At 45.1% G+C, this 14048-nt stretch overlaps 1 protein-coding gene across 1 annotated transcript in view; it reads left to right on the top strand.

Annotated features, from left to right (window-relative positions):
- LOC119965073 (slit homolog 3 protein-like) overlaps positions 1-14048 on the top strand; it is a 758703-nt gene that overhangs the window by 550950 nt on the left and 193705 nt on the right. Inside the window, exons 11-12 of the mRNA XM_038795337.1 lie at positions 567-638; positions 12106-12177. Of these exons, the coding sequence (XP_038651265.1) occupies positions 567-638; positions 12106-12177 (144 nt within the window). The remainder of the gene's footprint in view (positions 1-566; positions 639-12105; positions 12178-14048) is intronic.

Genomic DNA, 14048 nt, shown 5'->3' with positions numbered 1-14048 from the left:
CGGTGGGCCACTCAGGACTTAGGTGATGGACTGTTGTCACAAATAATCCGACCAGTTAAAGATGGCAAGGTGCCTTCCTCCACAGACATTAGTAAATGCACAATTATTTTTGCCAGAACACCTGGCAACTATATGGTCATTTTTACTGATAAAGCAAACTTAAATTCTCCAAATGCCATGGTGGGATTTGAGATCACATTCTCCAGATTTCTAGACCATTGATGTAATCACTACACTGCTATACCCCTCTTAGTGAATGGTATGATAGTCAAGCTTGATCCTGTCCTGTTAGGACATTCATGTGTTCATTCTCTACTCATTGTTTTTCCTTTCATAAGCTCTGTCCTCCCCATTAATCTATTGATAAATGTAATTGGTTAAGGAGATCGAGCTTTGGACTTGACATTCATGAGGCCCCCGTGATTTTGCATTATTAATTTGGTTGTCTTGTCGCACTAAAACAATTGAATAGTGAGGAAAGAAAATGGGTTTGATGGTGCTCACCTTGAGTTTATTCTTTCAGAATTGAAACTTGCTTCTGATGCCTCTTTTTTTTTCCCCTGCAGAGACCTGAGTAAGAACCAGATCTCCGAGATTGCAGCTGACGCGTTTCAAGGACTGCGATCACTCACCTCCCTGTAAGTATGGAACTCAGTCAAGAGATTTGTCATTGTACATAACGTGTTCGAAGTGGATTTTTTTCTTGTCAGTAGAAGTCCAAAGGAAGATTTAATGACCCCTGTACCAACCTCCATTATGTTTAGTATTTCCTTTTCTCTCTCTTGTGTTTTCCTTTGTTGTTCCTCTGTTCCCTTTAAACTTAACCATTCTAGCACACTCCTTTCTGGCCTCACACATGCTACCCTCCATAACTTCAAAGTTAACCAAGGTTTGTGTGCCTACTTGCATCATGTCCTGTTCACCCATCACCTCTGAGTTTGTTGGCCAGCATTGAATCCTTGTTAACCTCTCGATTTTGAAATGTTCACTGTGCTTTAAAAATGCCTCCATGGCCTTGTCCCTCCCTATCTCTGCAATCTCCTCCGGCATGAAAAATCTCCAGGATATCTGCACTCCTCTAATTCTGGCCTCTTGAGCAGCACTGATTTAAATTGCTCCACTGTGGTTGATGGGGCTTTCGACCATGTCCATAATATTTCATAAACTTCTGCTCTCATCCTTTCTCCCCCACAATCATTTGAGGAATTCCCTTGTCCACACCGTTGACCCTGCCATCTTCAATATTCAACGGATTATCCCCATTTTCACCACCTCCAACATGATGCCACTATCAAACCCTTCCCCTTTCAGCATTCAGAATGGACTGTTTTCTCTGCACTACCCTAGTTTACTCTTCAGCCAGATCCAAGAATGATTTCCTTTCCTAAGGTATCTTTTCATGCTAGTGTTCCCACAGATTGGTGCCCTAACCGAGGCACCCACCAACCACAGGTGCTGCCGCCACCATCCCCACACCCTCAGGCTGCCACCACCACCGGGCCTGTGGAGAACCTGGTTGGCGCGAACAGCAGAGGCCCCTAAGTTAGTGCCCTTACAAGAGGCTGCCTCCATCTGTTAACACACCGACCCTTCCCCCACTACCCACTTCCTTAACATGGTTATATTTGCTGCCAGTAGTAGTTCATTAAATGTTTTGATTTGGCAGGCCAGCCTGCCTCCCTGTCACGTCTCTGCTCCAGCAGCACCTTCTTTACCCAGGCGGATTTCCCCGCCCAAACAAACCCCAAAATCAGGGCATGAACTTTCCTAAAAAAGGCCTTTGGGATAAAAAACGGGAGGTTCTGAAAAACGGATAGGAACCTCGGGAACACCGTCATTTTCACGGTTTGCACCCACCCCGCAAGCGACAACTGGAGCACACCCTGTTTCTTAAAATTCCCCTTCATCTGCTCAACCAGCAGGTTCAATTTGGGCAAATGTTCCCATCCCCGTTCCACCGGGATGCCCAAGTATCTGAAGTTCGTCCCCACCACTTTAAACGGTAGCCCACCCAGCCTCCCTTCCTGTCCCCTTGCTTGAATCGGGAAAACGTACTCTTTCCCATGTCTAATTTATACCCGGAACTCCTCCAAAATATTCATAATCCCCCTAATGCCACCCAACGGATCTGAAATGTAAAGTAGCAAATCGTCTGGGTATAACAAAACTCTGCTTCCCCCCCACCCCCCGGCTGTCCCTTTCCAACTCCTTGACACTCTAAACGCCATTGCCAATGGCTCTATCGCCAGGGTAAAAAGCAATGGAGAGAGTGGGCAACCCTGCCTTGTCCCACGGCGTAATCCAAAATACCACAAGCTCACCCAATTCGTCCTTACACTTGCTACCGGCGCCCTATATTGCAACCGGACCCAATCCACAAACCCCTGCCCAAATCCGAACTGTCCCAGTACTTCCCACAAATATTCCCATTCTACCCGATCAAAGGCTTTCTCCCCATCCATAGCGACGGCCAACTCCATCTCTTGTCCCACCGGGGGCATGATAATCCCATTTAATAAGCTCCTGATGTTCGCCGACATATGCCCCTCCTGTACAAATCCCGTCTGGTCCTCAATCCACGAGGCCATGATCTTTGCCAGCAATTTGGCGTCCACATTTAGCAGCAAAATCGGGCGATAAGACCCACAACTGCTCCGGGTCCTTATTCTTCTTCAGAATTAAGGATATCAAACCTGCAATAGCGTATGGGAAAGCTCCCTCTTCCCCTTTGCCTCATTATATGCCCTTACCAGCAAGGGCCCAATGTCCCTCGAAAACGCCTTATAAAATTCCACCGGGAATCCCTGCCTGCATCGCCCCTGTATCCAGTCCAACCCCTCTACAAAATCCTCCTCCACTTTGGGGAATTCTAACCCATCCATAAATTGCCTCATTCCCTCTCACCCCGCCGGGGGCTTTGAATCATATAACCTCCTATAGATTTTGTCAAACACCCCATTCATCCCCACTAGGCCCAGGACCACCCTTCCTCGCCCATCCTTCTTTCCAGCTTCCTGAGTTGATAAACCAACATCCTGCTCGCCTTCCCCCCATATTCACACATGTCCCCCCCAGGCCCTCCGTAACTGCCCCACAGCCTTCCCCAAAGACACCAACCGGAACTCCATCTGGAGCTTCTGCTGCTCCTTGAGCAACACTGCCTCCAGGGCCGCCAAATACCTCCTATCTACCTGCAGGATCTCTTCCACCAGCCTAGCCCTCACTGCCCACTCCATCCTGTCCCTGTGCACCCGAATCGATATCAACTCCCCCCCAGACCACTGCCTTAAGCACTTCCCAAAGCATGGCAGTCGATACCTCACCCGTGTCATTGAGCTCAACATACCCCTCACCCTCTTGCACACCTCCTCGTCTGCTAACAACCCCACATTTATTCTCCAATGCGGGGGCTGGGCCCCCTCCCCAGTCCATTTGCAAGTCCACCCATGGTCAGAAACCGCAATCGGCAAGTAGTCCCGCCAGCAAAGTCTTATCCACCACAAAGTCATCGATCCACGGGTACACCCTGTGCACATGGGAGAAGTATGAAAATTCCTTTGCCCTCGGCTTCCCAAACCTCCACGGGTCCACCCCCCCCATTTGAGCGACAGAGTAAATGTCAGATAATATCACCCATTAACTCTGTCTTTGTCTCCACAGATGATGCCAGTCAGCTGATTTTTTTCTGCATATTCTGTTTTTATTTCAGATTTCCAGCATCAGCAGTATTTTGCTGTTTTTAATTGCTTAACCATGGGCCGACTTGTCTTCAATTGCCTAAACTCTGAAATCTCCTTTCTGAACCTCTTTGCCACTCTCTTTCCTTCTCTAAAATTCTCCGTGAACGCTGCTCCTTTGCCTAAGCTTTTGGTCATCTGCCCTTAAATTGCCTTCTGTGGCTTGGTGTCACATTTTGATTTATAATGCTCCTGTGAAGTGCCCTGAGATGTTTTATTATCTTGAATGCATTATAAAAATAGAAGATGTTCCCCTCAGTCAGTTATTAGAAGCGTTTGTGGTGAAATACAATTTTCTTATGACAAAATTAAGTGTGTTGTTTCGGATGGGTTATTGAGCATCATGTTGAGAAGGATTTCAAATAATATATACAATAGATTAAAAAATTATCGAGTTAATTCCTACTAATGTTAATCCAACACCGTCACATTGTTAGGACCAGTATTTCCCCCCAGTCAGCACTGTGGGTTATTGGCTGTATTTTTTTTTAATAAGGGCAGAATTCAATGAGTGTGACAGGAATTTGGAGATGCGGCAGGTTGGTTCCCTCCGTTAAAATCCGTTACAATTACCAGGCGAGCAGGCACTTACCTCGGCAATATCGGGCCCTGCCCTTGATTAAGACACAAGGTGGAAACTCGCCTCCAAGAGCTGTAGCCAATCAAAGGCCGTCAGCTCTCCAGTATTGGCAATGCCACAGAGAGCAATGATTGCTGTCGATACCACATGTGGGCATGCTGGAGGAATCAACAATAGATCCTTAGTTAGAGGTGGGCATGCGGAGGATGGAGGTTGCCAGCGAAGGGGGAGAGCAGATTGGAATGCAAGGATCTGGGAGGTGTGGGAGTGCCGCCAGCATAGAATGCCAATCAACAAGAGACCCACTCACCCCCTCAAGTAGCCACTAGCTGCTGGCAAACCTGATGGGGTTTACCCTGCAGCTCCAACCACAGCTGGTTGAATATCAGCAGTAATGAATGAGGTCCTTGAGTAGCTACTTAAGGGCCTCAATTGGCCTGCTGTTGGGAAGGCCACCCTCCAGCCGTGGGCTTAGACTGGCAGGAATGCTTGGCATCCTCACCATGCAGCATCCATACCCTATCCAACAGTCCTCCCGCGTCCAATTTTGCCTTGGGATCAAGGGAGACATTAAATTCCACCCAAGGTCTTGCATTTAGGTAGCGTGTTTTATGGCCACTTGATGTCACAGTCGATGATATATATTTGAAGTGTAGTCATGGTTGAGAATGTATTGTAGAACAGGCAAAGTTGATGCAGTTCCATCACACTGTCAAGTTCAGTAACCCCTCCCAACCAGTCTCATTTCAATCATGAGAAAGCATTGATTCAATTACAGAAGAATTATAGCATCCCTTTTGACACTTGCAACGTACTGAGTGCTCAAACAGTTAACTAGTAGGACTGCTGAGTTTACATGTCGCCCAAGAAGGTTTGGGTCTTTAAAACAGCGGATCAACTAAAATAGTATGAAATTAAAGTCAGCGTCTTAGAAAAAAGCCTAATACCCGCCAACACCTTCAAAGCTTTTTAGGTGCATTACACAGACTTATAAAACTGTTCTTGATATGTCTCCAGTATTTGTGGCATGAAAGGGCCACACAGATAGAGAATCCGGTTAACCCAATAAATTTAATTTTATGCATTAAACCAAACAGCCTTTTGAAATATATGGTCAATTTGAACTCTGCTGCATGAGTATTTGTGGCGCAAGTTATCGTGTTTCCTTATATATGCCTATTACATGCTGCTGTCTTCTTTTGAAGTCTTTTCATGTTGCTGTTTTTCAATCCTCTTTCATTCCACATCTCTCAGTTCCTGTGTGGTATCAATCCACGGCAGCACCCCCCACACCTACCCTCTGTGCTAAATCCCCATTTCTCTTTTCCAATCAAAACAGCAGCGATCTGAGCCAATTGGACCCTCCATGATTAAAACCAGACGCCTGTGTCGAGTCTCCGCGCTTGGGTTAAGACGGGCATCACATTGCTCACATCAGCCAACTGCATTGTTAGAAGTTAGTCTCTCTTTCCAAAAATAATAGATTCTGCTCTTATATTGCAGATATCTGTATAGATCTACTTCACAATTTATACGCTGAGACGGCTGGTTTGTGAAAACAGCTGCCTAAGCAAAAAAAGCTGTTGAACTTCATAACCTGCACAAGGCTTCCAGATTCACAGATAACTGGCAGCATTTCCAAGATGGCAGCTTTCAATATATTTCCGCCCCTCAATATTTGCATTCTCAGCCTACTGAACAAAGTATTGATAAGCACCAAGCAACCTGGGGCTGGTTTAGCTCACTCTGGGGCTGGTTTAGCTCACTCAGCTAAATCGCTGGCTTTGAAAGTAGACCAAGCAGGCCAGCAGCACGGTTCGTTTCCCGTACCAGCCTCCCCGGACAGGCGGCGGAATGTGGCGACTAGGGGCTTTTCACAGTAACTTCATTGAAGGCTACTCGTGACAATAAGCGATTTTCATTTCATTCACCTTCTCGGTAAAGTGTTCCATGCAGTAAAGGCCTGTGGAATGAAGCAGGCAGGAGATCAGGGAGTTCCAGAAGAGCACATCCTACAGCAGAGCTCTACAGAATAAACAGTGCACCGTACAGAAGAGTTCTGTTGAATAAAGATTATGTCAGTCAGTAGAGCTCTATAGGGTGAGCATCTTATTGTATCAGAGATTTATATTGAACAAACAGTAATTACAGGGAAGAATTCTAAACTTTGCACAGTGTTATGCATTGGGAGTTGCTGGAACTCACCAGTCTCATCTAATTGGGTATGCTGAAACAGTAGAATTGTTGTACTTGGTGAGACTGTAGAGTGTTGTTCTGGGATTGCAGAACATTATACTACAACGTGCTGAACTTTTGGGATATTGTATTGGGAAGTTCTGGGACTGTGGAAGGTTGTATTGTTATATGCTGGGACTGCAGAGCGCTGTACTGGGATGCACAGGAACTATAGAACATTGTACTGGGATGTACAGGGACTATAGAACACTGTATTGTGATGTGCAGGAACTGTGGAACATTGCAATGGGATGTGCAGGGACTATACAATATTACACTGTGATTGCAGGGGCTGTGGAACATTGTACTGGGATGTGCTGGGACTGTGGATTGTTGTACTAGGATGCGCTAGGATTGAGGACTGTGGAACGTTGAGCTGGAATTGTGGAATGTTATGCTGGAATGTGCTGGGACTGTGGAACATTGTACTGGGATGCACTGGGACTCTGGCACATTGTATTGGGATGTGCTAGGACTGTAGAATATTGTGCTGGGACTGTGGAATGTTGTATTGGGATGTGCTGGGACTGTGGAATGTTGTACTAGCATGTTCTGGGACTGTGGAATGTTATACTAGGTTGTGATGGGACTGTGGAATGTTATACTAGGTTGTGATGGGACTGTGGAATGTTATACTGGGATGTGCTGGGACTGTGGGATATTGTTGTGGAAGAGGCAACATTAGATTAGAACCTACACTGGAAGCTGCAGAGCTCATGATGTGCCATTGTCCCAACACCCTGAGTTCGTGTGCAGTCAATTCCAGCCCTATTTGACCCAGAGTTGGAACACAGGTGAAATTAGATTTTATTTAAAAATATGCGAGATCCTTGGTTCAGCCCCATAAACTGCAGTCACCAGGTGTGTAGCTTTAAAACACAAGTGACCTTTTATTATGTATGGACAGAAAATGTAACTGACTATTACCTGATTCCCAACCCTCTCTTCCTAACTTGCCCCACTCTCTACACACATGCACAAACAAATGACACAGAGGGGAAAGGGTGGTGGAAAGGGCAAGAAAATATCAATAAAAATAACAGTGTAAGGATCCCATTGACTCTGGGATGCCTTCAATGTCTTTCTGGAGTCCAGGTTTTTATTTTGATACTTCTTCCTTCTAGGCTTAAGAAAGTTGTCTACTTTCTCTGCAGAATCAGGTTTACAGGAAAATATGTGCCAGGTACTCACTGCTTTCAGAACAATTGTGCAGTTCTTTCACTTCAGCAAGTAGAAGAGAGTTAATTTCCCTTCCAAGGTATAAACACTTCTGTCAAGTTCTCTCAGAAAGCATCACCCAAGAACCAATCACTGACCATTGTCAGGCAGACCACTTTCCCTGGCCAACCCACCAGTTGCCAGTTAACCAATTGACGTGACTCCCTCCACAATCTAGTTCCTAAGATCCACTCAGTGCTGAGGAGTCTGGTTTCTCCTTGCCAAAATACAAAGCCTAGGAACACAATGTCCTGGCAAGCAGGCTGTTTCAACTTTGAATCTTCTGCTAAAAGGCACATCCCGATTATGGGTCCACGGACCAAAATATTAAAAAGAAAAGAAATGGGAAAAAAGGAAATAAACAGGAAGGGCTCTTTCACCTTCTCCCGGAACCTGTACCGCAATCAAACCTACAGTTTAAACTGGTGTCATGCTCAATACCAAACTCACATTTTTGCAGCCTTTTCAGGCAGTTAGCTGGTGAATTGTGACACTTGACTTTCTTGGCCATGACGTTTGGTGTAAATTGTAGTTAATGTTGGCACCTACTACTGAGAGGAAGTCTTGTGGCACAGTGGATAATGCCCCTGCCACTGCGTCAGAAGCTCTGGGTTAAAGTTCTACCCCAAGGAAGGGACGTTCATAACGTGGCCAAACAGGTTGAGTATCAACCCCTTCTAACACACACAAATGGCAGGTGTTAAACACGAGAGAAATATTTGGTCAGTCAGCAAAAGTGCATGTTGCCCTTGCAACTCAGAATCACCGAGTGAACTGTAACACACAACAGCCTCTTAACTATCAAAGAAAAATCTCAGCTGATGTCGAGTTATCAGTGCTGCTACTATCACTACATTTAGTTAAATAGGAAATAACTTACTTAATTTACCCAATAATCATTATTAATCTTATGGTGGGAGATATTTGTACACTTACTGATATCGTACAGAGAATCGGCCTGTCTCAAAAATGCCTCTGAATTACACGTTGACTCAAGTATCAAGCTAATTCTTCCTTACATTTTTACACACTATTTGCATCCATACACTTGCACCCTTTATAATAAATAGCTAAATCTTATCGGTCTCTGCATCTCTCCTTTTACAAGCTTCAGCTCGTGTCCCTTACCTCTCAAACTTGTGGCAATTTATTCCTTCAACAATCTTGAACAGTATCTCCCCCAACTGCACTTTCTCTTCCTCAGAATAATCAACCCCAGGCTCTGTTCATAGCTCAGACTCCCCGAATGGCATCAGTTAGATGAATCTTTTCTTCACCATCTTCACAGCCCTTTTTCCAGATTTCAGTAATGCTGAAACAAACATGATTACGGTAATATAGACGTAATCATGTGGTAACCCTGAAACTCAAGGACATTGCTTTCCCAATTTATCAATTATTTCTGCCAATTTCATTATTTTCTCATTAATTTTATTGATAACTGATTTATCCTGCTCCGACTACACTGGAGCTTTGCGAGACTAAAAAGCAATTTTCCTATAATACGGTTTCTGTTTCCTGGGTTCAACTGACCCCTTGGAATCAGAAAGGTTGGGCTTTTGATCGGCGAAACTAGAGTTCTAGTTGAATATAATTAACTCTGGAAGTTGACTTGGTTGCGACTTGGATTTCAGTGAGTCAGTGTTCAATGAGCTCTTGAGGCAGGGAAGGCAGCTGGAAGTTATTGCTGTCTTTCAGGGAACAGGGACTTGTCCTTTTCCCCATGACAGAGGGGAACTTGTTCAGGTGAAAATTATATTCAGTTACCATTTAAAGTGGTGGGAAGGAGTCTTTTAGGTACCTGAGGATTCAGCTGGCAAGGGACTGGGGTCAGCTCCATAAGTTAAATTTGGGCAGGGCGGTGGAGCAAATGAAAGGGGATTTCCGCAGGTGGGACATGCTCCCGCTGTCATTGGCGGGGAGGGTACAGACTGTGAAGATGACAGTCCTCTGGAGATTGCTTTTTGTGTTTCAATATCTTGCAATTTTTATCCCTAAGGCATTTTTCAGGAAGATAAACGTGGTGATCTCTGGTTTTGTATGAGCGGGTAAGGCCCCGAGAGTGAGGAAGGTTCTTTTGGAACAGGAGTGTGGGGTGGGGGCTTGGCCCTTCCGCATTTTATCAATTATTACTGGCCGGTGAATACATCGATGGTTAAGAAGTGGGTAGTGGGGGAGGGGTCGGTGTGGGAGCGAGTGGAGGCGGCATCCTAAAAGGGTACGAGTTTGGAGGCTTTGTTAATGGCACCTCTGCCTTTCTCGCTGGCTCAATACTCCACAAGCCTATGGTAGTAGAAGCCCTGAGGATGTGGGGGCAATGGAGGCAGCACATGAGATTGGAGGGGGCGTCGGTGTGGTCACCGATCTGTAACAACCACCGTTTTGTTCCGGGAGGGCTGGACGGGGGCTTTAGGAGGCGGCAGCGGGCAGAGATTGAGAGATTTGGTGATCTCTTCATTGAAGAGGGTTTTCGCTCCTGGAGCCATTAGAGGATGAGTTTGAGTTACCGGGTGGGAACGGATTTCGGTATCTGCAGGTACGGGTCTTTGTCCTGAGACAGGTTCCAAGCTTCCCTCGCCTCTGTAAGGTGACTGCAGGAAAAGGTGATGTCAAAAACAGGTGTTGGGGAGGGGAGGGTTTTGGAGATATATAAGGAATTGATGGAGTGGGAAGGGGTCCCAATCGGGGTGGTGAAGAGGAAGTGGGAGGAAGAGTTGGGCGGGGAGTTGGAAGTTGGGCTATGGGAAAAGGCCTTGAGGAGAGTCAATTAATCCTCGTCATGTGCCAGGCTTATCCTGATCCAGTTCAAGGTGGTCCATGGATCTCAGATGACTATGGCCCGGATGAGTAGGTTTTTTCAGGAGGTGGAGGACTGGTGTGGGCGGTGTAGCGGAAGCCCGGCGAATCACGTACACATGTTTTGGGCGTGTTCAGAGCTGAGGGGATCCTGGCAGGGATTTACAGACGTCATGTCAGAGGTCCTGGAAGGGAGGGTTACTCCGAGTCCAGAGATGGCAATATTTGGGGTGTCGTTGGATCCAGGGGCCCAGGAGGGGAGAGAGGCCGACGTTTTGGCCTTTGCCTCCCTGGTGGCCTGGAGACGGAGTTTGCTGGGATGAAGGGCCTCGGAGCCTCCAAAGGCAGGGATGTGGTTCAGTGACATGGCAATGTTTCTCAGGCTGGAGAAGATTAAGTTTGCCTTAAGAGGTTCAATTCAAGGGATCGCTCGGAGGTGGCAGCCATTCATCGACTTCTTTAAGGGAAACTGACCGTCAGTAGAAGGGGGAGGGCGGGTGGGTGGAGAGGGCGGGGGGGGAAGGGAGGCATGGCATTGTAGAATAAGGATAGGGATCTAATATACGGGCAGTTGGGAGGGAGGGTGAGGGGGATGTTGGGTATGTTTTTGTGATGTTGTTGAGTGTGTCGATCCACTCTGCTGTTTAGAATGTTTAAATGTTAAAATTTTAAATGCTTTAATAAAATGTTGTCTAAAAAAGAAGAAAATGATATTCAACCAGAACTCCAGTTTCGCTAATCAAAAGCCCAACCTTTCTGCTTCCAAGAGGTCAGTTCAACTCAGGAAACAGAAAACATATTATTGAAAAATTGCTTTTTAGTATTGCAAAGCTCCAGTGTAGTCAGAGCAGGATAAATCATTTATCAATAAAATTAATGAGAAAATAATGAAATTGGAAGAAATAATTGATAAATTGGGAAAGCACTTCTCAGCAGGAAGCTCTTCACCACAGTTCCTGTCCCCGAGGTTCGGGGGAGTGTGTTACCTCCCTGGGTCTTCGAGGCCGGCACACTGAGTTGAGTCAACAATCGCCGAACGTTTCTGCTACAAATATCCCAAATTTATAAATTGGAACATTGCCTCTCTCTACCCTTACCTCGATCCATCAGAGAATGAAACACACATTGTCACCACCAGATCCAGTTCCTCCATTCATTTCCCTGGCACTCGACTCCCAACTTCCTTAAACCAGGTAACTAAGACTGCTCTTCCCCCTCTCCAACTTTGGGATTCTCTCTCGCTCTGCTTCTCCATCTTCCTCTTCTCTTTTAAGAACCTCCTTAAAGTCCTTCTCTTGCCCCGATTGTTGGTCACTCTTCACAGTCTTTCTTACATTGTTTTACTTCAGCTTTTCTTTTGCGTTTCCTGAGTAATTTTCTACCTTGGGAACTCTTTTGATATTAAGGGCGTGATATGAACGCAAGTTGTTCTGTAAAAACGTGAGTTGTTAAGATGTTATCCGTTGGGAACGAACCAGTTTAGTTCGGAAGTGAAGTCTTGATGCCTAACAGAGATGTTTTCTTTCCTGTGCTTTTTAGTGTGCTCTATGGAAACAAGATTACTGAACTCCCCAAGGGTCTCTTCGATGGACTGATATCGATTCAGCTGCTGTGAGTGGTAATCCATATTGGTTTCATTCATGAAATTAAAATGACCTACAGCAGTCAGTGTAATGTCAGGGTTACTGCAAGTGGCTCCTTGTTCAAAGTGATTAAATAAGCTCCCTATAAAGCACAACTGGCCAACCTGTGGTTTCATATTAGCCCTGAGATAGGTGCAGCCGCTATTCTTTGAATCTATCTGAGAGATGTAAAAAGAAGGAAATTAAATGCATTCTGGACTGAAACTTCTTAAATAGCATAAAATCAAAATGCGTTTTTGTTACTTAGCCTGATTGGAAATATGAAGCAAAAACAGAAGGAGAACATCTTGGATTTCTTTTGGACTGCACATCCTTTTTACTTAGGAATTCTCCCACAAGTGCAAACAATAAGGTGCAGTTGAAAATTATTTGGAGTATGAGACATTTTGAAGTGGAAGACAGTTTGACTTTTAAAGGGGGCATCGCCAGTATTGCATATTTCTCAAAATACTTTGCCAAATCTACTTGCAAAAAGTGGGAAAGGTATACTGATGCGGGTGGTGATAGAGACGCAACAGCAGGCGAAGCAATTGCTTACTTACCGGGAGGTTATAAAAAAGTTTGACTTAATTGAAGGCCCCTGTGACTCTCTAATGCAAGGCAACAGAAAATCCTAAGCAGTGGCCAACAATGCTCCCAGTTGGAGACTAATGAGTTGTGCAGGATACCAAGGTGACAGGAGACTTTCCACTTAAAACTTTATTGGGACAGTGAATGCCTTGCATTGAATAGCATATAACTTCAGCAAAGGTCATTCACCAAACTGGTCAGCGATGGTGTTTATTCTCCACATGAGCCTCCTCCCATACCACTTAATTAAATCCTATTAGGGGATGTTCTTTATTCCTTTCTTCTGGACATATTGACCTTCCCCAAGCATTCCTGCTCCAAAAGAAGTTATTGAAGCAGAGACAATTGAGAGTTTATGCAATGAGTTGGTGTTTCAAATTGAGCATCAATAAGTGGCAAGTTTTATTTAACTTGTGCAAACAAATATATTTTTTAAAAATGCAACATGCTGCATTCACCAGAAGCAGCCAGAGAGTGAAGGACAGGATAAGTGTTCTCCATTAAAAACTGAGATCCAGTATCTTGGATCCACCATGTCAATGTGTAAGACCATAAAATATAGGAGCAGAATTAGGCCACTCGTCCCATTGTGTCTGCTCTGCCATTCGATCATGGCTGATATGTTCCTCATCACCATTCTCCTGCCTCCTCCCCGTAACCCCTGATCCCCTTATTAATCAAGAACCTATCTATCTCTGTCTTAAAGACACTCAGTGACTTGGCTTCCACGGCTTTCTGCGGCAATGAGTTTCACAGATTGACCACCCTCTGGCTGAAGAAATTTCTCAGTTTTAAAGGATTGTCCCTTCAGTCTGAGACTGGGCCCTCGGATTCCCCTCTCTCCTACTAATGGAAACATCTTCCCCACATCCACTCTCTCTAGGCCTCTCAGTGTTCTGTAAGTTTCAATTAGATCCCCCTCATCCTTCTAAACTTCATCATATATGGACCCAGAGTCCTCAACCGCCCCTGTATACAGACTCTTCAGTTTCTTTCTCAGATAGAAAATCCTTCATTCATGTCATTAACTATGGAAGAGCAACACCATTTAAGTCACTTAGCTGTTGGTATGAATTTTCCGTTTTTCAAAAGTGATTGCCATCAGTTTTAATTTTTGCGGAATGCAATGCAGCAAGGATATTTTTACAGGACCTCAAACTAATCCTCAATCAGGGAAACTGTCTGGCCCTGATTGCCAAAGACCTCATGAAAGTTTAATTTGCGGTGCATGGAAGTGCTGTGAATCTATTTAAATACTGTTTGGAAGAT

The sequence above is a fragment of the Scyliorhinus canicula genome, chromosome 4 (assembly GCF_902713615.1).
Source record: "Scyliorhinus canicula chromosome 4, sScyCan1.1, whole genome shotgun sequence".
NCBI classification, from domain to species: domain Eukaryota; kingdom Metazoa; phylum Chordata; class Chondrichthyes; order Carcharhiniformes; family Scyliorhinidae; genus Scyliorhinus; species Scyliorhinus canicula.
Note: the sequence above shows the minus strand (reverse complement) of the source record. Positions and strands in the feature narration are given on the sequence as shown.